At 42.1% G+C, this 25,514-nt stretch overlaps 1 protein-coding gene across 1 annotated transcript in view; it reads left to right on the forward strand.

Moving 5' to 3' along the window:
- Positions 1-17,961, forward strand: part of epha4l (eph receptor A4, like) — a 59,850-nt gene extending 41,889 nt beyond the window's left edge. Inside the window, exons 8-18 of the mRNA XM_061073383.1 lie at positions 1,045-1,156; positions 3,302-3,360; positions 3,795-3,908; positions 4,522-4,707; positions 8,425-8,486; positions 9,475-9,684; positions 9,862-10,011; positions 10,449-10,645; positions 12,735-12,893; positions 13,637-14,847; positions 16,515-17,961. Coding sequence (XP_060929366.1) covers positions 1,045-1,156; positions 3,302-3,360; positions 3,795-3,908; positions 4,522-4,707; positions 8,425-8,486; positions 9,475-9,684; positions 9,862-10,011; positions 10,449-10,645; positions 12,735-12,893; positions 13,637-13,751 — 1,364 coding nt within the window. The 3' untranslated portion in view covers positions 13,752-14,847; positions 16,515-17,961. The remainder of the gene's footprint in view (positions 1-1,044; positions 1,157-3,301; positions 3,361-3,794; positions 3,909-4,521; positions 4,708-8,424; positions 8,487-9,474; positions 9,685-9,861; positions 10,012-10,448; positions 10,646-12,734; positions 12,894-13,636; positions 14,848-16,514) is intronic.
- The last annotated feature ends 7,553 nt before the right edge of the window (positions 17,962-25,514 follow it).

A 25,514-nucleotide genomic window follows, 5' to 3' on the forward strand; every position in this document is an offset into this window, starting at 1 on the left:
TTGCTTCCCATCAGTGGCCTTCAATGTGAGGGTTTCAAAGCCAAACGCTTTAAATGTTTCCACCAGACTCTGAAACTCGATAAAATGCCTAAGATAACAACATTAACAGCATCTACGTGTGTAGACTCTGATCACAATTTCATAATTGCCAAAACTCACAGAACTTTCTTATAAATTTAAATTTCCAAAGGATTCTGTTTGATTGAATTGAGCAGCTATAGAAAACACAACCTTGGGATAAGCTGATACTGAACATATTTTAGAGTGAAATAACAATTTTTAACATCTAGTTTTTTATGTATTTATATGAATCTTACAGTGGCACATCAGATTTTTCTAAATCAGGGGCCACAATTAACACAGTGAAGCCAAATTTATGCCAAACATCCATGTACATATTCTGAGTCAGTACATTGAAGTCATTCCTTGTTATTGTTTGCTCACATACATTTTGAAAATCGTCCCTTGTTCAAGCACATTGTCTACTTAAATTATATAAATTAAATTAAATTAAATTAACACATTTTAAAATTAGTATTGTTAAGTGACAAGTAAAACATAAATAAATCTACTGACAGGACAGGGGCACTTCAAAAGTGTTCAGATTTCAGCTTGGGGCCAATACTCCCCTGGCTCTGCCTCCAGAATATTTGCTTTTAAGAAAACATAGGATTACTTTTTATTGACATCTCTGATTTACCTAATTGAATGTTATTCCACATAGTGTTGACTCTACTGATATTGTTGTAGAGGGCCACACAGATGCACTGTAAACTCAGGTGTCCGCACTGTAATGTAAATACAGACAATGGTGCATGATAATGACACGGTCAAGCTCACATCCTGAAGGGCCGTCATTGTTTCTCAAGGAACCCGGCAACACTATAGAATTTACAATGGGGGAATTGTAAAATTGAGGAATAGAAAAAGAGGATTGTTTGTGGCACGATGAAGCACAATGATATTAACTTTGTCACAACTCTTTCCCTTGTCTTTCCCACTCTCTCCTCCTCTCTGTTATTTCCCCACCATCCCTTTCCTCAGTCCCAGCACCCATTATAGGCGATGGAGCCAACTCCACAGTGTTGCTGGTGTCAGTGGTGGGCAGCGTGGTCCTCCTCATCATCCTCATCAGTGCTTTCGTCATCAGCCGAAGGTGAGCTTCATCCCTCCTTCTCTCCCTCTGTCCCTTCTGCTTTCTGTCTCTCCCACTTTCGCCCGCTGCAGGTGAAGGATGTCTTGCTTAGCGACGGGAGAGGTAGCTGTCAGGAGATGGACGTCACTCAAAAACACAGTCACACACCAACACACACTCAGTCAGACAGCTAGTCCAACTCGCTCACGTCGGGCGAGTGATGACTCGCCACACCGGAGACGTGATTGACAGCTCTGACAGCTGAAGAGATGCAATCAGTGACCCCTCGCTCCTTGTCCTCTGCATCAATCCCCGCTCCTCTCATCACACCATCCTTCTGCCTCTATCTCTCAGCTAGTGGCTGTAATCTGGGCCGCTAGTTATTTTCTCCCGCTGCGCCTTGCCCGCTGCTGAGAAGAGAATGAGCGACGGGGAAAAAAAAGAGAAAGAGAAAGGGGGAGGGTGGACATGAGATAAGCAGGCAATGAAAAGTGGGAGATAGAATACAGAGAGAGCAGCAGAGAGGCATCAGGTGGATTTGCAAGTGACCCAATCTCAGGGTGTTAACCAGCGAGCGGGACAAAGCACCGCCACAGAAATGGGATTACATGCAGATGGGGCTGTCTCACCTCTGGGTGTTACCCACACACCCCCTTTGTGCGCGTGTGTGTTTGTGTGCTTAGGGTGTATGTGTGCACGCATCCTTAAAAGTGTTGTTTCATGTGTGTGGTGGCACTGGGGGGGAGGGGAGTGTAAAAGGCTTGTGTGTTGATTCCTGAGTGTGTCTGTGTGTGCGTGCTCCTTTTATGAGCATCCGTTGATCCCTTTATGCGTGCGAGTGTGCCTCTTCATATGGAAACCAAATCACTGTTTGCATGTGTGTATTGCTGCTGAGGATGATGGGAAGTGAATGGGGCTGCTGCTTGTGAGTGTGTGCCTGTGTGTGTGTCCTCTCGTTTCCATGTGATTGCCTCTCTCCCCCAGCCAAGCAGGTGGCTGCCTCTGCCTTTTTTATATGCATGTGACGGCCACTGTCATTGTGCGGCTGCAGCCATCCTGTGATTGTGGGGAGGGACTGTAATCACGTCCTCGTTTACCATCATTACACAAGCATAGAGGAGGACAATGTCTCGCACATCTGGTCATTTCCACCGCTGACCCGACACATCAATATAAGCACAGGTGTCCGGCTGCCTGAGGGATTGAGAGGGATTTGAGTGCATCTTCTCTGGATTTATTTCTAGCTTTTATACCCGCCAGCTTCTTGACTCCACGGTTTTGCTGTTTTTTCTGTGCCCTTCTGAAACCAAACACTGCTGATTGAATTCATATTTGATTTAAAGTAGAAATAGTCAAGACAAATAAAAAACAAATACAATGCTTTCTTTTATATATTTACTCAAGTAAAAGTACACAAGTATGTGCAGCAAAGTAACTTAAGTATTATGTCATTACTCATTATTCAGAATATTTTTTGAATCTGTTCTGCATGTTTTTTTATTTAAAGCGTTTTGAGGTATTTAATGTTCTAAAAAAACAATTTTAGGTATTATGAGAACTTGGTGATAAGTCATTATACAGCAAGTACACATTTAACATAAATGAGTAACCTGACATCCTGGGAAATACACTTAAAATGCTTAAATTCACACGAGTAAGAGCAAGATACAACATTTAAATAGTACATTTTAGATCAGAACCAGGCTATCAGGTCCCATGCCGGTCTCCTGTCTTTATAAACTATCCTCTCACGTAAAACCTTTCAACACAGTGTTTTCTCCCAAAACGATTTCTTCAAATATTATACCTACACAGCTGAGCACAATGAGCAAATATAAACACTTTTTTTGTGGTTGAAAAATCTCATTACAGTTTCACTTTCTGTCTTTGTAATGAGCTCTCTGGGGCTGATAATTATATCAAACAAGATTATCAGTGCTTCATCAGTAATCACTGATTGTGTTGGCTCTTCACAGGATTTGTTTGATGTGTAAGTGGGTTTAGGAGACTCGGTATTAGTTTTAATTAGAGATTACTGAAATGGCACTTGTGTTCCGTCATTGTTGTAATTAATACATTTTTTGTTTTCATATGAAGATGTAGTTGCTGTACTTTTTGTTCTGACTCATTCCCCTCAACTGACCGTCCTGTTGTTTTTGCCCCCAGAAGGAGTAAGTACAGCAAAGCCAAGCAGGACTCGGATGAAGAAAAGCACTTACATCAAGGTAACTCCACGTTAACACACTCTGTATAATTGACAAACATTAGCGCTGTCAGGTGCGTTTATGTGCGTGCACTTTAAACCACAAATGAAGCCCATAAAACAGGGGGGAAAAACAAACTATTTTAAAGTGAATGTACTGGCATCCCAACATTCTCCAAACACCTCATTATCAAGTCATCAGTGTTGTTATTTGCATCCCACAAAAAATTCAAGTTAATGAGCCCCATCTTTATTGAAGTCAGCCACAGTGACATGAAAAGCAGCAAAGTCAGTGTGAAGTGAGGTTTGGAGAGAAGAAAGCAGGAGGGGAGGGGGAAGAGGGGGAGGCTCCACAGAGGAAGGCAGTGTAGCCTGTAGCATGATGAAATAAAGAACAGATGGGGTTTAGTTGCCGGAATGAATTAACCTTCATTTTTCACCCCCTTCTCTCCTCAGGAGTGAGGATATATGTCGATCCCTTTACCTACGAGGACCCGAACCAGGCCGTCCGTGAGTTTGCCAAGGAGATTGATGCCTCCTGCATCAAGATCGAGAAAGTCATCGGCATCGGTGAGGAGCTACAGTTAGTTTCGAATCCAGCGACTTTAGTTGATTCCACCACTTTGTATCAATCATTATGAATGTGTGTTTTTTGCAGTAAGGCCCAGAGTATTATACTTTGGATAAAAGCATCCACCTAAGGAAATAAAATAATATTTGTTATTGGTTTCATGCAAATCTTCCGCTAAAAGCATTTCTGTGACAGAGATACGTTTGTGTGTGGCTGTGTGTGCTCTCATGTGTCACCCTCTGAAAGCAAAAAACAGCATTTCCCCAGACAGCAACATTTGGTCTCTAGACAGGTCAGCGATATAAAAAAAAAATCAGGGGGGGCTAAATATGTTGTCTGTGCTATTCCTGTGGCCAGAGAAAAGTCACCCAATGACAAAATAATAAAGAGAAAGAATCAATATCAATTTCCCCTCTCTCTGCATCAGTAGGTGAGGAGGGGAGGGGGAGAGAGGGATTAGAGACCCTGATCAATGTTTAAAGTGGACCCTTTCTAACCAGTGCACACATGCACACACACACACGCGCACACAAACCCTCACCTACGCCCTTCTTGATGTGATTTATAGCCTGTGCACTGTACTAACAGAGAGCTTGTGTGTTGTGTTTTCAGGGGAGTTTGGCGAGGTCTGCAGCGGCCGCCTGAAGATGCCAGGCAAGAGAGAGATCTGCGTGGCCATCAAGACGCTGAAGGCCGGCTACACCGACAAGCAGAGGAGGGACTTCCTGTCTGAGGCCAGCATCATGGGCCAGTTCGACCACCCCAACATCATCCACCTGGAGGGTGTGGTCACCAAATGTATGTCAAGCTCGACTTTTGTTTCCCTTTTCCAAACATTCAGAAATGAGGGAAAATACATGGTTTGGTTTGGTCTGTTTTATTTCTTGCCTAGCTACTGTATTTATAGCTACATGGCAGCTTTTGGGCTACATCCATACTTCTACCTTTTCATTTACAAAACAAATTGCCTCTGCTACGGATATGCCTGCTGTCCACACCACCCAGGAGTTTTAGAGTTGCTAAAGCTGAGTTTAGAGACGCTGGTGGCCCTGTTTAAGATTGAAAACTCCAGGGCAGCATTTTAGTCTGGACGGGCAGAAATGGAGATGAATAAGTAAATAAAGTGACTCTTTGGTATCAGCTGTTGTGCAGTTTAACTCTGCATTTTAAAATGATAAAACTGCTTATTATAGGTATAATATAAGCAATATGTGACAATTCTTGTGCAGACTGCCATGCGCATGCCCAGAGTTTGAAAAGGCAATTTTTAAACTAAAACATAGTAGTATGGATGTAGCCTTGTTGCACTTGTTCAAGGATACCTGTATTCACACATGTATTCTTGGATTTGTGCACTTGTGTACTTGTTTCTATGTCCCGTCCCGGGTATCCCCAGGTGGGCTTTGTCCAGATGGAAGGGGTCCAGCATTGGTGGGTAGGTGGAATTAAGAGGCAGTTGGGCAGTTGGGAGGGGGTTTAATGGGTCCAGGACCAGGCCCTGTAGTGCAGCACCAGGCTCATTAATCATGGTGTCAGCCCTAAATGTGTTTGGGGTTAGGGAGTGATACCCTATCCCTCCTCTATCTGCTGCTGCATGGCCACAAAACACTGGCCAAATCTCCCCCTCTACCCTTGGAACTCTCTCCTCCCTGTCTCTCTGTTTTTCCCCAACCTTTTACACCTTCCCCCGTTGCTTTTTGTTAGGCTAGAGATGTACACGTGTGTGCATGTGCATCTGCGAAAAGTCTTGTAGGCACATGTTGGCGTCTGTGTGTCTGTAATTGTATTCACGTGTGTGCGTGAGTATCACCATAGCTGATGGCCAGCTTCGGCTCAGGTTAGATGGATGACGTGCTTTAATGTGTCGTGACACAACAGCCTGGCCCTATCTGGGGTAGATACCACTGTCTCTCTGACTCTTCTCTTGTAGGCGCTGTACACACACAGGCACACACACACACACACACACACACACACACACACACACATACGATTGTACACACACTGCACACACTAAGCCCAGCTGGAACTGAAAGTGAACAGCAGCAGAGGCAGAATTGCTTATCACCTATCACACCTCTCACTGTGAGGAATGACCTCTCAGACCTCGCAGAGACAGAGTGAGAAAGACAGAGAAAAGGCCGACAGATGGACAGGAGGAAGGAAAAGAAATTGGACACAGGCGGCAGCCAGCGAAGGTGCAAATAGAGACATGGTGAGAAAGAGACAGGGAGGCGGTTAGGCACTGATGGATTAGAGGAGAGACAGAGAACACCAGCTTGAACGACAGAGAGAGAAAGCGGAGGGTGGTAGAACTGCTGGACCGGACACTGGAAAAAGAAAGAGGCAAAGCGAGGCAGAGGGAGGGAGATGAAGGAGAAGCAGACTAGCTACGCAGCGATGATGGGAGCCGACATGAAAGGATGGTGAGCCAAAGCATTAAGGGCATCCGCTCCACCTCCCTCCACTCTTACTTTCGAGAGCTTGACACAAGGTTTTGGGCAAATTAGTCCTTCCCACTTGAGTTTGTCAGTGGAATCTATTAAAAGTCCATTATTTGAATTGCATACCCCTCTCTATTACAATCAAGTTAAAGGGAATTCTCAATCTGGCCTCAGTTTGCTGGCATGTCCAACAGAGCCAATTAAGCCTTATTAATTATGGAGGAACTCCAAATAGGCACTAAAATACATAAATGTGCAAAAATCTCTCACTGAGGATTGCTGGCTGTAGTCCACCATCTTGAAGTCTGTATATACTTAATCTGTCAGTCATGCTGGTGCGTAATTAAAACCTAACTGCCATTGGAGCTAAAAAGAAGACGTAATATGTTAAACATCTGATTTACATAAAGTAAGAGCGTGCTAATTTAGAAAAAATCTGCTTTTAAAAACCAGATCTTTGTTAGCTGCAAACGTCAAGGACTAAAGCGAGCGTTTGCCCAATGTTCCCTCAAATATTGTCCCCCTGTTGCGTTTCTCCCCTTCCCCTGTTTTGTTGGCAGGTGATAATCGTCCCACTGGTGGGGCCCTTTCCCAGAGTTCATTGCCAAAGGCGGCAGGGTGTATTCAGTAAACAAGAAATTAGCATGCAAATGGCATTGGAGGAAGAGGACAGGGCTGGGAAGGCGAGAGTTTAAGGTCGCAGGTCAGACGCTCCTCAGACTTGATTGGGGAGCTGTCAATCACCCGCAGCCCTGGGGCAGAGGCGCGCAACAAAGGGAACAAAGATGGCCGACAAAGAGAGTCCCCTCTCTCCCCCAACTTTAACTCTACATCCTTTTGGGGCATTACTGGGGCGCCCCATAATTAATGGAGTGCCAATCATATGGTGGGTAATGCGGTGACTGACGGCCTCTTGGCTCGGGGAGAGGCCTGCTGCGGAGTGGAGGAACTTCACCTTGAAGACCTCAGCTGCCAACCGCCCGGCTGGCTCTCTGCCGCTTTAGGCGTTTTGCTGGGGGACACAAGAGATTTTGCACAACTTTCCCTCAAGGCATCAGGCTTAAGTCAGCACTTCTCATCAGCACAATAAGCTTTTAAGTCCACCTTAACTGTGCCACTTAAAATGGAACGCCAAGAGCAGCGCAGTCCTGGGAGGAATCGGTGGCGGCACTTTTCAGCATGTGCTGTTGCCACGGCTGGTTAGGCACCAGCTTGCTGCCATTTTGGGACAAAAACAATCACCCGCCCTTTCCTTTCCCTTTCTCTATTTTCTATCTCCTCTTCTCCTCCTGCCCGCTATCCCCTCCTCATCCTCATCCTGAGAGACAAAGACAGACAGAGACCCACCAGGGAATGTCCATCCTCCCCGCCGCTTGCCCCGGCTCAGATAAAGACACAGACGGTCCCCCAAGAGAGAGAGAGAGGGGAAGACAGAGGGACGGGGTGAAAAAGGCCAGAGAGGAGGTGCGGGGATTAGAGAGAAAAAGAGGGAGAGAGTAGAGGAGCGAGGGAGGGAAAAAGAGAGCAGTAAAGAGGAACTAGCAGGAGAGTGACAGATGCGTCCAAAGTTGGCAGAGGATAAAGAGGGCAAAGGGACAGTGACTGACATAAACAGCGAGTCAGAGGGATTCTGGGTGGGTGCCTCTGATGGGACTTTGGATAATGTGTCCAACATCAGTTCATATTTGCATAAACTCAAGATGTCGTGCGTATGTGTGTGTCTGTGTGTGTGTGTACTTATAATTTGTCTCGGTGGAGATGCCTTTGCATGTGCAGGGTAAAGAAAAGGGGTAACTCTGAGCTAATTAAATCACTACGGGACAGAGATGGATGACCTAACACACAATCGTGCACACACACACACACACACACACACACACACACGCACACACACACACACACACACACACACACACACACACACACACACACACAGACACACACACACACACACCATTGCTCATGTTCCCTCGAGACCCCCCCTGCTGTGTCGGGCTGTGATGTGCATCGTTTACCTCCATAATCATCTGCCTTTCATTCTCTCACTCTTTCCCTCTCCCTCTCTCTCTAGGTAAGCCAGTGATGATAATCACAGAGTACATGGAAAACGGATCGCTGGATGCATTCCTGAGGGTCAGTCATGCGTTTCTGTCTGTGCACATGTGTGCATGTGTGTGAGTGTGTGATACGACTGTAGCCGCCTGATCCCCTCTTATCGCTGAAATGTCATCCACCGAAATTACAAGCGTTTGTTCGCAAACATTCGCCCTAATCTTGATCGACTTACTGTTTTTCTGACAAGGAGGTTGGCAGAGGTTTCATTTCCAGGAATAAACTTACACTTATAGTAGATGCTTAGATACTTGATTCAGTATACATGCTTAATTACATACTTAACAAACAAGAAAACAATGAAGGAAAAAGGAAGAGAATAGTTGTGCTATCTTGTTATCAGTCACACAGCCGTGCTTTAAGAACATTTTAAAATGTTTAAATGTCTCTATAACTATAACCCTTTTTATGATGCATTCAACACTTGTGAAAGCAGTTAAAAATTGGATTGGTTAGTATAATATAGTTGTTATATATGTGCTAATTAGCTCATGCAAACATTTATCATGAGCTTCATAACAGTAAATTAAATGTTTCTTTAAAAAATACAATCCAGGTTTAAAACATTCATGTTGTTCTGGTGTTTATGTACTGCTTCTAAAAGCTCAAATGGGCTTATAAAAAGAACATGGTTAAAATAATATTTAATGATTATCCTCATAATTTGTATAAATAGCTAATGCAATTTGTAAGGCATTGTAATAAACTCTTCTCACCGACTTTAGATTTTTGGAACTGCTTAAAGCGTGTTATGGTGTGTTTCTTAAGTTCTTACATACCAAAAATGTCAAATAATAACAAATTAATATTTTTTGTTAAATCTAATATACAGCATTTCCTGGTCATTTAAACCAAAAGATAAAAAAAATCGTTTTTAATCTCAACATTAATTTACAACTTATCAGTAAAACCAATAAATCGGTGAAGTTACTGCAGTTGAATGTTAAACACAATTCAAAAGGTTTAAGATGCAGGACTCCAGGATTAAACTCTGTCTTCCTTTCTGCAGAAGAATGACGGGCGCTTCACAGTCATTCAGCTGGTCGGTATCCTGCGTGGCATCGCGTCGGGCATGAAGTACCTGTCAGACATGAGCTACGTTCACCGTGACCTCGCGGCTCGCAACATCCTGGTCAACAGCAACCTGGTGTGCAAGGTGTCCGACTTCGGCATGTCCCGAGTGCTGGAGGACGACCCCGAGGCTGCATACACCACAAGGGTGAGTGTGTGTGTGTGTGTGTGTGTGTGTGTGTGTGTGTGTGTGTGTGTGTGTGTGTGTGTGTGTGTGTGTGTGTGCGTGTGTACAAGCAAGCACATGTCAGTGGAGTGTCTGCGTGTGTCACCTTACTTGTCGACTTTGTCAGATTCCATTAATCAGCCCATCTTTCAATTACAGGGAGGGAAGATCCCCATCCGTTGGACGGCCCCAGAGGCCATCGCGTACAGGAAGTTCACCTCGGCCAGCGACGTGTGGAGCTACGGCATCGTCATGTGGGAGGTGATGTCATACGGCGAGCGACCATACTGGGACATGAGTAACCAAGACGTAAGTCTGGAGAATTGTTATCACATGCGGACCATCATGAACGTTATACAGCTTGAATTAGTGTGTGATATTAGAGCTCAGACAATAATTCCCAGATACTGTCAAACATTTTTAAGATACTTCATCATTTTAACTTGGTTAGATAATCAATTTATCTCCAGGGGTGATAAAATACCAGCAGTATATTCTATTTCCTCATTACACTTTGAATGCACGAGTCTAATGCCACTAATGATGATGAAGAATTTAATTTATGCACAACCAAATGTCTTGCGTTGGAGGCCAAAGTAAGGTGATTAAAAATAAGAACAAGGTGTAAAATTAAAGGGAAAAACAACATAGCTGGGATCAATCTGCCTGTAGTGTTTTATTACACTTTGATACTCACCAGACAAACTCTGAAAGAAAGTGACTGACAGCACTACTCTACTGTTCAGGTCATCAAGGCTATTGATGAGGGCTATCGGCTGCCCCCACCCATGGACTGCCCTGTGGCACTCCACCAGCTCATGTTGGACTGTTGGCAGAGAGAGAGGGCCGACCGGCCAAAGTTTGGACAGATCGTCAACATGCTGGACAAGCTGATCCGTAACCCAAACAGTCTGAAGAGGACCGGGGGAGAGACCGCAGTCAGGTGAGGGGGCATCTGCACACACGAACAGACACACAACAGATGTTATGCTAGGTTGTAGAATCACAGATTAAAAAAAGTTCTGTCTATCCCGGTGGTTCTCAGCTTAGGGGTTGAGCTACCCTCAAGCAATGATAAATATGAGGGATCTCAAAAGAATTTCCAGGAGATTAGCCGGAAATAAACTATTTTCTACTACTCAAAAGCAATTTATTTTGCTATACATTCAAGACATCTCTTTCTAGTGAATGACTACATTCTGTTTTAGCTCGTCAGGCTGGTACATACAAGATATTAAATAAAAGGTTACTTCAGTACATATTTCTTAAACAATAGACAAAGTTTGTAAGTTTGATACATTTTTCATAAAATCTGTCATTTCACTAATTAATTTGCAATATATATTTAAGGTATTAATTACTACTACTAAAAAACTATTGTATAACTTTATTTCATGTATTTAACTAAACTAATAGTAAGACAAAACTGTAACTAAAAGAAGCTTTGTAGCACTGTTGCTTCCATCAACAGATGGAACAGCTGTCTAGAAATTATTTAAAAGTCTTGGTTTTTCAACCTGACAACCAACAAAGATGTTGTTAATTGAATCAATGTCAGTGTGTTGTGCAAGTTGCAATTTGCATAAACACACATTGACTCATCTGATAAATTCACAAGTTCCCACTCAATATATGCAGCCTGATAACTGAAAAAATATTAAATGAACACCACACACACACACACACACACACACACACACACACACACACACACACACACACACACACACACACACACACACACACACACACACTTGCCTGTTCTCTCGCTGGTATTTACATTCACCATTAAACATTATCTACCAGCGACGTGTGCCTCTTTTCAGCACAAACAGCCTCCTATAATGGATTTCTCTGCAAACTGGCTTTAATGGTGCTGTACACTGAGGAATGTAGCTGCTCTAACAGCGGGGGAGAGTTACGACATAACGCAGAGTAAAAAAACAAACATGACCCAACAGCTCCACCATCATTACTCTCGAGTGGCTAAACGTGTTAAGAATGACCTACGTATGTTTACAGACTCGACGCTGGCCAGCGGGAGTCTGTTTGAGTTTAACAAGTGTGTGAGCGCGCAAATGTGGATGCACACACGCACGCTCACACACTCACCTAATGGGACTCAGTGAGAGAGGGGGGGGGGAGCCCTTATAGTGTAATTACAGGAACCGAATCCCGTAAATGCTGTTTTTATGTTAAAAGAGGGAAGGAGAATGTGTGAGTGTGTTTGAAGAGGTCTTGCTGTGCACAAGCCTTTTCACCTACTGAGTAGAGATGACTTCTCAAGAGTCTGACACCCTGTTCTCACAGTGCAAGTCAACATCCTTTACTTAAAACAAGAGAGCATGCTAAAGAGAGAGATAGTGTGTTAGAGAGTCACCAGAGCAGGACGAGGCCGCCACCGACTCAAACTCACTCCCCGTGTAAAGGTTTCATGGTTTCAGGGGAGGTGAATGTGCTGATGAATATCTGAATATGAGGAGGAACTCAACCAAGTGGTAAAAACTATACTAAAGTGAGACCAGGTTGTGGTTTCTGTAAAATATGGTTTAACTAACTGTGCGGGTCACACCCAGGAGGAACTGTTTGACTTGGCTTCGTCTCTGGCAGGACTCACAAAACAGCGACACAAAACAGAGCTGAATCTGATCCCATCGGGGAGGGATAAGAAAGAGAGAAATGTAGCATGGTGCATTTTACAGCTTGTGGGCTCCTCTCCGTAACGCATGTGTATGTGTCATGGGAGGAAACTAATTCCCATAATGCTGCCGCTTCTGTAGTTGTCATGAATCAGTGGATTTCCAGATTGTGTGAGAAAGCAGATCATTACCTTTCAAGTCAAATGCACTGAAACAGAATGTAACTTTTATGGTCTGTTTGCACAGACACTTCCACACATCTTAGATTTTGCAGCTTCAAACACCGACTCTAGACACAGAACCAAACTGAGAGTTGAGATGACAACCATCAGACTTCAATGAAAGTAATCGTCAATGATTCCCTTATCCCTTTCTCTCCTCCACTCACAACAGGCCCAAAACCACCCTATTGGAGCCCGGGAGCCCAGAGGCGTTCTCGGCCGTGGGAACAGTGGAGGACTGGCTGCAGGCCATCGGCATGGAGCGATACATCGACAACTTCACTGCTGCCGGCTACACCACTCCAGAGGCTGTGGTCCACATGACACAAGAGTGAGTGGGAAGGGGAGGAAACGAGAGAGTGAAAAAATAAATAGAAGAAAACGGGAAAGAAGGGAAAAGACGAAGGTGCAAGCTTCCAAAACGTGACAGAAAATGTTTTTATATCAAGTGAATTGAATTTTATAAAAATGTATTTCGACCTTGCAGATATAGCAGGTCTCACTTTGAGAAAATGACCCCAGATAATTCCCAATTTTTTAAAAAGAATATCCCGAAAGTTAACTTAATTCATTATTCATGGTATGAATATACACTGGTAAAGGAAGAAAAAGGTGTTTCATCACTTGAAAAACACATTTCACAATATTTCAAATTATTTGTGGTAGCACATGATTTATGACTACAACTTTTTAAAGAACTTATTACAAAACAAGAAATTCAGTCTTAAAAAAATAATTTATGAAATATATTGAAAAATACAGTGCACACTTACAATAAATCAAATCCCTTTCTCAGTTACTTGAATGGTGAAGTGGTCTGATACTTTCCTCACTATATACATGTGTTAAATGTTTCTAAGTCGCTGTCACATGTCTTTTATATTTTTTTTTTTCACATATTATGATTACGATCAGAATTGCTGCGTTGGCAACTAAAACTCCTTATACAGCAGTTTAAGTGTCAGGCCTGTTTCCTGTGGAAGGCTGTAAAATTCATTATGTGTATCAGGCCTTCATGTGTTTGTTATTGTTGTCCGCGCTCCTAAAAATCCTCTCTTCCTTTTCTTTTTTTAGGGACATGGCTCGCATAGGTATCTCCTCGGCAGCTCACCAGAACAAGATCTTGACCAGCGTCCAGGGAATGCTGTCCCAAATGCAACAGTTGCAAGGCAGAATGGTTCCTGTCTGACAGATTCACGCTAAGAAAAAAGGGAAAAGGAAGCAAAGCGACTTCGTTTCTTATGAAAAAAATAAAAAAATAAATAACAAAAAAGATGAAATATTAAAAAAAAGAGACAAATAAACTATGAAGAAATAGTTTACCTCATCCATGCACTTTAAATTGGATCTAAAAGAAAAGAAGACATTGATGAAGACGAAAAAAAGTGGTGAAAATGGCACTTTTTTTTTTTTTAAATCAGACTTTTACCATGCCCTTTTTTAAAAAATTTTGGGGAAAACAGGGCACTTCTGTCCGCAGCGTTTATGGATAGATGAAGGGATGGCTGGAAAAGTGCTTCCGAGAGGCCAATCTGGAGTGCCTTTAATGGTCTGGAAAGAAAGGAAGAGGGGGGAACCATACCCCTCTCCCTCGTCTCGGGCAGAGTGTTGTTTCTGGAACTTTCTTTCTGGAATAATCCGCAGAGCAGATTTTTTTGATTTTCCTGTGACTGTGTTTATTGTACATGAATAGATTCTGTGGGACTTGCCGGCTGCCCCAGCCACCATTGTTCTCTCTCTCAGCTGGATCTGCTTGGTATCTCACAGACAAAATGGAGGATCCTAACCCGTCAGATATAAACAGAACATCTCTGAGAGGTTGAGGGTTGGATTCCGAGGGGAGATGGCTTGGCAGCGAGGGCTTCTTGTTGCTTTTTTGCTCTGTTCTGGCCTTGTTTTTTTCCCAGAACGCCGTGTTTTGTTGCCCTCAGGACGCTGCTGAGAATGTGTTTGATCTTCCAGAGGAGCCATCCCGCTCCCCTGTCTTCCCAAAAATGCTCTCCCACACCTCACATAAACATACAATTTGGATTCTTCGATTCATCGCCGCATCTGGATCAAAGTGCAGGCCCAGCGCCACCGGGACCCATCGCTTCCTCGCCACTTTTGATAGACAGCCGTCTGGACCACTTGAATTGGCGTTGTGAACTGGAATGCGAGAGTGAAGGAATTTATTGGAAGGACTTACACGGACAAAAGGATACAACAGAGGCAATCTGGATGCAGAGGCAATCAGAATCATCAGCCAAGAAAATGGACCCACCTTTAATCAATCCATCATCAAGGTGAGGATCAATGATGTTGTTCTTTTTAGCTTCATGCACAAAGAAGGCTTATTAAAACATAACAAACGAAGTTATTGGAGTGTTGCTCCCGTAATAAGTGCAGCATGCTTCGTATATGTATGTCTCGCCGCAAAGAGACTATAAGTATCATTAGACCCTGTGCCCCCCAATCACTGGCCCCTCCAGAAACTGTGTTAATTAACAAGCAGATCGGGCCAGCGCACACAGCCAGAGCAGATCAATGGTCACTGGTCTGTGATCAGTCTGCAATGCTGCTGCTCTTAGTATCTTAATGAAAATAATGAATCAGCTGCCGACTCCCAGTCAGACAAACGCAGCCCACCAGAGCTGGGCAACACTTTCCAGGGAGGACACAAGGGGTGTTTGGGTGTGAAAGCACCAATATGTTGCCATGGTAACTGGAGGGTTTTGATAAATTTGAGTATATTACATAATAGATTGTTCCCTCTCTGGTTTTAACCCAACACATGCCCACAAGGTAATTAAACACGGATTTAGCTTACTTTGCAAGTTCAAGACTGACAGTTACATAATCACTTAAGCCTATTTGATTGAAGTTTCTTTGTAGATACATTAGTTTATTTGAGTTTCTCTTTACACTGTACTGTCATTTTATCAGCTACACCTATACAACTAACTCAGCAGCTCTGCAATAAATCATTTTTGTGAAGTTTGTAATGTTCAGTCGTTTAGAGCCTTTAAAATTTAATTTCATGGTCATTTTGGAGTCAGTTGACTCTGGAGCAGTTAACAATAATTCAGATTAATCTGCCTTATTTACTATTTTCTCAAATTATAATTTGGTCTAAAAAATGTTTTTTTATTTCCCAGAGCCCAAGGTAATTATAAATTGAATTTAGATATGTAATCATGCATAACGTCAAATCCTCTCATGTAAGACGCAAATTTTTGACATTTTGGTTAAAACATTTTTTTAAATAGATAATATTGTCATGAAATTAGTTTCTGAGAAATTACTAATTGATTAATTGGGAAATCGTTTCGGTTGAATTTTATGTCATTATATAGATTAAATATTAAAAACTGAGAAGTATAATACATGTTATTTTCCAATAGAATGGAATGAAAAAGAATATAATATAATATAATATAATACAAATCCTTCTTGAATGGGAAGGGGTCTTTGGATAGAAAACAAGAAAGAATATATATGATAAATATTATTAGTTTTTGAGATATAAATCATCATTGTTTCTGCTTGAGCAATGTTGAAGGATTTATTTCAGTTGGCCTTAGAACAAAGTAAGTCACTTACTGATAAATCTATACATGGAGAAATCATCTAATACACAAGCTGATTAAATGTGCATTGTCGTGCTCTTGATGTGTGCCAGTAAGTCAAGGGCATGTTTCATATATTATGTACACAAAACAGCATGTGGTGCACATGAGTTAATACATCAAAATCCATATTTTAGCCCTGGGCGGCCGCTCACACTCTCTGGACGCTCTGGCTTTGGCACTCAATTTTGTTTAGCGGATGAGTCGAATGTTCAATCGAGTTAGAGCTGGAGAGTAGAATATTGTTGGTCAGGAATGGATGCCAAGCTTAAATTGTTTATATTCAAAACCACCATGACTGATGCAGCCTCTCTTTTTCTCTCTGCTGCTTTCTTTCTCCCCAGCTGCTGCCGTCCATCATAAACAGGATCCCGGCCTCGCTCGCCACAACCAGAATTCTGTCTCCTCTTCCTCTTTGTCTTCCTCCTCCTGCTAACCCCCCTCGTCCTCTCCTCGGAGCATTCTCCGACACAGAGATGACAAATCCATCCCCGAGCGTCTGGGACGTCCACCCTCACAACACGTCAACTTGACAAGCTGGCCCCCGTCTGCTTGTGGCCATCCAGCGATGTACTGGAACTACTATGAATGATTTAACAGCATAAAGAGACAATACGAAGAATGTAATATAATAGAGAAGCCCTGCTCCAGCGGATAATGTGCTTTTATTTTGAAGGTCTCATTTTATTTTGTGAAATTTTGTTAGTTTTTTTATTGCTTAGTTCTGTTTGCATGTAAAGTAACAAGTGCTTGATTTGAGTGTGCGGATGTGATGGCGTGGGTGCATGGATGACTGTATGAGTGTGTGTGTGTGTGTGAGTGTGTTAATGATTGAGAACGTCTTTGAAGTATCAGTAACTGTGTGTTTTCATGCCACTGTGGAGAAGGAAGAGATAACAGAGTTGTTTTCAGATGTGCAAAACTCTACTCGACAGCGTTTTATTAAACAGCTTCTGGAATGCAACCAATTCCTGCTTTTGACATTAACAGCAGCTCACAAGCAGACACACAACAAACGTACACGGGAGTTTGGACTCCGAAATAAGTCAAGGCGGACACCTAGGAGCCAGCTCTCTGTTGAAGTGGGAGCAGTTTAAAATGTCGCACCTGTACACAACAATGGATCAGAGATGTAATGAAAGAAGTGTTAAAGAAGGGAAAACTGTTGGTTATTTTTTAATTTTCCACACGTCATATCGCTACAGATTTAACTCAACGGACTATATTCATTTTTTTCCCTTTATCTCTTCAAAGTAAACTTATGTGAATGTGTTTGAACTCGTAAGTGACACTTCAAATAATTCAGAAAACACCTCCGTTCTTAATACAGCTCGACTGCTCTTTCCTGTTTTGGCAACATGTTTTTTTTTCTTTTGGGTTTTATCTATCGTAAAAGGACCTGTTTGGAAATATGCAAGACATGTTGGGAAGGAGAAGGAAACCAGAATGTACTGTAAAATACTTTGTTCCTCTACTTAAATGTTGGAAGATTTGAAAAAACAAATGAGAAAATTAACAAATGCCAGAGTTATTGTTTGTCATTGTACGCTTTCCGATGCCATATGATTCAGCCATGTAGATCTAACATTCTCTTGATCGTTTTTTGTACTTTTATTTTGACATGATCATCATTTTTTGGCTTTGTTTTTATTTGTTTTATTTTGTTTTTGTCAAGGAGCTCTAGGTACATGTAACTTATGTCATTTATTTATGTCCTTTTATATCTAGTTTGTAAAATAATAGCCTAAAGTGAAGAAAATAAAAGGGGTGCCAAAGTGCATTCTTATTAAAGTAGAAACCATATTACACTGTGCCTTCTTGTCATTCACACACACACGCACGTTCTCTCTCTCACACATGCACGTGCTCTCTTTCACACACACACACACACACACACACACAGGTACACTCTCCCTCTCTCTCTCATACACTCACACACCCTCCATTATCGGATACAAAGGTCATCATCGGTTATTGCAGTTATTATGTCTATAGAGAAGAGCTGATTACCTCACCATTATTCATTGATTACTCCATTGTATGATTGCACATAATAGAGGTGTTACATAACAGAAAAAGGAGGCCAGGGCAGAACATCATGCAGTTTCTTGGCCTTGTTTCTGCCTTCTTATTTCTACTGTCACTCCCTGTAACTTCAACAACACACACACACTCACGCACAAAACATGCACACACACACACACACACAAACACACACACACACACATAATAAAAAAGGGCAAACGGTTGGCAATTTGTTCCCTCTGCACCACATGTTAAGCAGATATCATGACTCTGGATTTCACGACTTGGCCCTGAGCTCCTCTCAGGCCTTGAGGCAGCAGCGAGCGTTGCTCACTTGGCACAGTGCATGTGTATGTGTGGATTCATGTGTGTGTTTAATCAGAACAACATCTGCTTCCTGCACTCATTTCCAGCAGCGATAAACCGCTGATTGTCCTGAGTCTTTGATAAGGGCCCGGTAGAGACAGAGGAGAAGAAAGGACAGTAATAAACGGGGCTCAGGCGAACGTTGAGCCAATTGCCATTTTACACATGTCCTGAGAAATCACCAGCACAAGGCATGCATACATTAAAAGCTCTGAAGTTTGCAGTGGGAGATGTTTATCAGCCTCAGAGGGAAAGTGTGACTCCTTCGGAGATTGTTGGCTGGCCTGGAGAGGAAGACGGAAGAAGATTAGTGAGGCTGTGATTTGCCCCAAACTGATGTTTTTTTGTACAACTTGGTCTTAAACTTGAATAAAAATTGGAAGAATAATAGTAGCTGTAAAAGCCTGCATGTATATACATATACTATTCTAACCATGGAGCCAGTAGTTTACCAGACAAAACTTGTCCGGGAACACTTAATATCTGTACAAAACTTTTTGCCAATTCATCATGTCAATGTTACGGTTTAATTTCACTGACAGTTTAAAAAATAAGATAGGAAAGGTTAGGATCATAATCTATCCTCAAGGGCCACCCTTGCCACCCTTAGAGCCACACTTCATGAATGACTAGAGAAGAGAAGTAGAGAGTGTGTTGTTCAAAGAAACGGGGAAGCAAGACAAAGAAAAGTGCTGGATACAGCCGCGACTAAAAGCTAAAAAAAGAGGGCAGAAAAATCCCAGACTGTGAGAGCAGGTCGCATGGAAAGGAAACTGCGCCTGTCTGCTAGACTGGTCTAACCAGAGTGAGTGGAGTGACCCCTCTGTCAGCAAAGAATATCTCTTTACCTCAGTCACTCAGGGAGACGGCTCAAGAAAATAGTCCTCCAGGTATTACAAACCTGTGATATCTCTGTCATGGTAACTACAGGTGTTTGGGGTTCTTTCGTACCGAGTGTAGCTTCACTGAACTTTGAATAAACAGGTGAACAGCAGCGGTGGCTTCAGGGTTTATTAGTCTGAGTCCTGCAGCCAGTCTCAATTACTGCATTTTTACAGTTTCAGAGAGAAAGCTGCAACCAGCATCACCACAGCCCAACCAAAATCCCCTTCCACACAGCCAGGTGTAGAACGGGCACTGCACTCTCAAATGGAAAAGAAGCCTGTGGCTGGACAGAGCAATGTCACTGCATTGGATCTTACAAAGCATACAATACTGGACTTGTTATCACCAGATACCTCACTTTTAATAACTCTGATTGGGCTAAAGGCCAAAATAAACTTCATCGGGGCATCATTATTAACCACAACTCAACCCTATATCATTTGCCATAACCACAATATTTTTGCAACATTAATCATTCCATAGTTGTCGGGGGCAGCTATTAAGCATAAAGCAGAAAAACACTGGCACTAAATATAATCCAGAATCATTCAGTATTGATCCTCTTCTCGGGCAATAGAGTTACATTATTCATAGAAATATAAAAAATAGCCTCAAATAACTTGAAGCTTGTCTCAGCTGTGACGACCCAATCAAGTCTCAATTCAGTGAGACCTCTTACTTTTATTGCCAAACAAGAGGGATAAAATGAAGACAGAGTCAAGAGATAATAATCACACCACTTTAGATCCTCTTTTATAGACACACACACACACACACTTTTGTCAACAAATCTAATTAAGAAACCTTTAGGTGAAGTGCCAGCCCTTCAAACTGGCTTAACCCCCGCAGCTCCATACTGTCACTGCAGTTCTTTTCATCAGGTCACTTTGTTTCATAATTCAATTTCCTGATTCAAAAAGATAAAACCCCTTCCTGGCCTGTCCTCTAAGCCAATCACAATGGGTCATCCTTCACACTGACATTATGATTACTCTGCGCTTTGTGTTGCTATTCTTAAGTATGTCCTTAGGTCCACACAATAGCATAATCTATAATCCAAACGCTTCAACGTTAATCCACAGCTGCTTCAACCAATTTTGAGTCAAGAGTTTTCTTAACTATTCAGGTGACTGGTTGGTATTTTTGTTGTCGTGAAAGGGGATTTAAGAGGAAAAGCGGGTGCTGTTGTGACGAACCAGGAAACATGAGAAGAGGGAAAAGAAAGTCTTGGGGATAAAAAAAACAAGGGCTGAAAGCTTCAGTGGGAAAAAAGTTGGGTAGGGCCTTTCAAACGTCTGAGCATATTGATCGAGAGGCTTCCAGAGGCATGGAGTTGACCTTGTGTCTGGGTCTGCCAGGTATTACTTCTGAGGACTTTTCATGGGCAATGCATACGCAGCAATACCCATGGAGGGCCTGAAAACATCTATGTGTGAACAAAACAGGAGCAAATTGTGGCAGCACGACAGACTGTGTCTTAATTTAGCCGTGTTTGAAATTTCTCAGTAGTAAAACGCCGTCTGTGTAACCGTCAAATGTTGCTTTGGTTCAGCAAACCCCAGAGCCAGCAGCCTCTGTCGCAGGCTAACATGAAAAAGCACTTACAGGAGAAGCAGAGCCAGCCTTAAGCACATGGGGGGGCCTTTCTAGAGCTAATGTGGGGCCTTACCCCTCATAAAAAAGCACAAGGAAGCGAGGATCCAAGCAGGTTTGCATCAGTAATGGTATATTTTCAGATTTCAACTCAAATGCATAGAGTGCACTTTCAGAATCATCGTCTGCTCAACATGGAAACACTCCGAACAATCCTGTTGATTTCTGTCTGAAACGCCATTAGGCCTTCAGTATTGGTAAAGTATCTACAGCTACTGACATTGTTGCAAGAGAAACAGTTACTTGTGTTGTTAACTTACTTAATGGCATAACCACACTAACTCAGTCACTCACTCAGGTATGAAGGCTGTAGTCGATCCAGCCCAAAAATATCCCTACACAATCATAATTACAAAATAACCTATGTCATAAACACTAATATACAGTATAAATATAAATATATTATACAAAATTATATATTTCTTAAGATACTGTATATTTTTTAACTAGCATTTTGATATGATATTTAGAAGGCAGAGAGAGAGAGAGAGAGAGAGAGAGAGAGAGAGAGAGAGAGAGAGAGAGAGAGAGAGAGCGAGAGAGACCACCATGCGCTTCACACTTTCAGCGTCAGGTGAGGGAAACCCCAGACTGTGCATGAGGCTGAACATATTGTCCTACTGTTTAGAATTTACACACACAATGAAAAGCACAATGAACTTCACAATCCGTGTCCAGTGTTCTAACATGGTCTATTAAATTTCATTGGGAATTTGAGATGATACGTTTGTAGACATAATGTATCTATGGATATTCAAAAGAGTGGGTGAAAGGACCTGTTTCAGCTGAAATAGATGAAACATGCTTGAAGCTGCCCTTCATCTCTTGGGAAAGTCATCTTTTTATTCCAGACTTTGATGACCCTGCGTCTTCACCTCAATCACGACTATGAGGTTGACATCTTTGGTTCTTTGAGAATCTTCTTACAGCTTTTGATATGATCGCTTTGAAGTTGTATAAAGATATCCAAAGAGCCAAGAGATGAATCCTACTGGTCTGTAATGACAATGATCTCCCAAATACAGCTGTCTGTCTACACAGGGACATGATGACTGTTACTTCCTTTACATGCCCATTATTGTGGCTTGATATGTTCTTTTACACTTCTACTTCGTCTACTTTCATGTATTATGTAGCGTAATTGAATTTTGAGCTCTTCTAAAATGAGGGTGACCAACAGCTCAATACTGTTGCTCCTGTGTAGACACACATGCAGCATGGGAGCTGCTGCTGATCTGCTGATGTGCTGCTCACTCTATGAAGTCTACTGTTCGAAGACTCGGAATTAGTCTTGCTCTGTAATGGCTGGGAGTCCAAACAGGGAGTTTATTGCTGCAGGACGGGAGTGAATGATAAAGGGATTGCGAGGGAGATCTGGATGAAGAGTCCAAGAGGTTTCCTCTGTTTATGAATTCACTATTCAGCACCTCATAAAACAAGACTGTTTTCAAATACGTCATGGCTATGAACATCTGTCTGAAGGTTAGGAGGACAAATCTAAAAGACACATTTGTGGCAAAGCCAAACTATGAGCCTGTTGATCACGCAAACCAGTCAGAGGCTCCTGCAGCTGCTTCTCTAGGAAAACAAAATCCATTGTTTGACAGTGTCGACTGCAGCAAAACTGAACTGGTTTGTTTTCATTCAAGGCTACAGACGCTAAACCAACAAAAGAAGAGCCTTTAAGTGAGTGGCCTTGCATCTCTCTCCACCTGCTTTGTGTGGGAAACCATCTCTCTCTAGGAGCATAATCCTCAGTGATTGTTGGTCTGTTGGGAGAACGAGGAGCTTTATCAGCACCACTAGACTAATCTCACCTCCGGGCCAAAGGGCTCCGCCAGGGTTGCCTGTTCCCAGCCGAAGGCGAAGGCAGGTCCCCTACTTGACCCATCAATATATCACAAAATATCCACAAATACACAAACACATACATGCTAATATCTAGAGCAAACCACTTTCTCCAGCCACCAGGTCACTTGACTGGGACTCCTGTCTGGAGTCGGAGAAGGAGGATGGAAGGCTACGGAGGGAAAGTTCACACGCAAGTGGGCGATGTGCACTTCTGGGCGTCTGTATCTGCCGGCAAGATGCTGGTTAATCAAGCCGATGCTCGCCCCTCCTTCCTCCTACCCCTTTGCTGATGAAAGTCCAGGAGACTATCAGCTCAAGCAGAAACCTGGTTATCAAAGTGAAAGCGTGTTCAAAATCCACTTGATAAGTGCCTGATAGACTGAGATAGATGGACAGCGATGTATATATATAAAAAGGCAGGGGGCGAAAATTGAAAAAGAGAAAAGAAAAGAGAATCGGCAGATGAAAGTAGAAGTTGGGGGACGGTGATTCAATTTAAAGTCTTTGCATCTGCCTGCTTTTTTAAAATAGAATTTTACTCAAAAAGTTGGGAGAAAAAAGTTATATAAGGGAAAGAAAGAAAAGAAAGAAAAAGAAAAAAGAAAAAAGAAAGAAAGAAAGAAAGAAAGAAAGAAAGAAAGAAAGAAAGAAAGAAAGAAAGAAAGAAAAGGCACCTCGTGACACCACAGCCATCCATCATCTGCTACTTTGAGCCCCTCGGTGAGGAAAAGGAGTGCAGATTAAGGGAGACAGCGAGCTTTGTAACACTGCTGAGAGAGTCAGACTCAGGGATTTTCTCTGTTCAGAGCAGCTTTGGCCTTTGGACCGCTGACAGCAATAAGATTCCTATCACCGCTCACATGTGCACTACAACACATGCAAGCCAGCACAGACGTCCACACAAAGCTAAACATGTGGACACATATATACGAACAGTCACACACACTCCACGCAGTCTTAATCCTCAGTTTTCAGCAGGTTGGAGGATGGAATGCTAATAGCGGCCAGGCCGGGCGACTGTGGTACAATATGTTGTGATAAGATCGTGCAGAGAGAAATACAGTATGAGCTCACCTTTCTTTCAAAACTGGCAGGTCTTTGTTAACAAGGGATATGTGCGTTTGAGTGTTAAAAGATAAAACGGTTTTGTATTGCACATTAAAAATGTATTATAACCACAGCCACTGTAATGCCAATACTAACACTGATATTTCAACTGGTTTGGTTTTGGTTTTATTGTATCATAAAACAAAACACACAATACAGGCTTTCTAAAATATTTATATACACAGGACAAGAAAAAAACAAAACACAAATAACCCGAAGAAGAAAAAAATGATCCAATAAAGCATGGTACATAGATGAAGGGACACATAAATAAATAAATTAAATGAAATAATAATAAAATCACAGCATAACCACAACCAAATATGATGCATAGACGATAACTGTACATTGAATATCTAAATAATAATACATGGTACTATGTATACAAACCCTTGTATATATAAATGTTTAACAGCGGACAATACTGGGAATAATACCAACAAATACATTTTTTATGTAATAGCTAATAAATGAATATAAATAAATCTGTAGGTCCAGTTGAGCAGTTCCCTGTCCCAACACTGACATTAGAAATGTGACATAAAACTGTCATAATGCAATTTAATAATATAACAAACCAGTGATAAGCATTTCTTCCCTGAGACACTTAGTAACTTTAAATTTCATCAGATGTTAACTACAATTATCATAAAAACATCACAAGAATAACAGAACTGAAGATAAATTCTTATGACTGATGCCAGGGTCATAATAAAATGGTTGAAGAGATAACACTACAGGAATCTGTGCTCTGGCTCCCTCTGCATCGTAAAACCCTCTTCCTTGTCTGTGAATACGTCATAATGATCCTGTATGAGCTTAGCCTCAGCAGCCTGATAACTGTTTCCATGGAGTCACATCTAAACATTATGTAGCAGCATTTAGTTAATAAAAAACACAGAATGTAGGATCCAGCATACTTGAACCTAGGACCAACTCTACTACTGAGAACTAATGCTTTGGCTACCATACTGTGGTCATCCCCACTCCATTAAAAAAAAAATCTTCACACACATTGTTGTTTTTTGGGCGTGTGCTCATCACAAAGCAAACAGGGTGAGTGCTCGAAGGGAGGTCAAAACGCAAAGGAAAAAGTTTGTTTTACAAAATATCAGCATAGGTCTGTACAGGGCATACAAGTCAGGGAAGCTGTTGCCCTGCAGTACCCTTTAAAACCTACAGAAAAAAACAGCAGGTTTTATAACTGAATCATAGCATTTTATTTTGTATTTTTGTATGTATGAAGCTTACACTCAGATTTTCCACATGCCAATCTGATTCCATATATAGATTTGTCTCTTGGCCTCATATGAAATGATGCTGAGTTTAAGGAACAGCTTGGCATTAAACATTTTGTCAGATGGAGATGTCTTGGTTGAATCATTACCAATAAAGCCGATCTTTAAATAGAACTCTGACTCCGGCGTGTGGGAACGTCTCCATTTTGCTGTAGTTTG

This window comes from Limanda limanda, chromosome 6 (assembly GCF_963576545.1).
Source record: "Limanda limanda chromosome 6, fLimLim1.1, whole genome shotgun sequence".
In the NCBI taxonomy this organism is placed as follows: Eukaryota; Metazoa; Chordata; class Actinopteri; order Pleuronectiformes; family Pleuronectidae; genus Limanda; species Limanda limanda.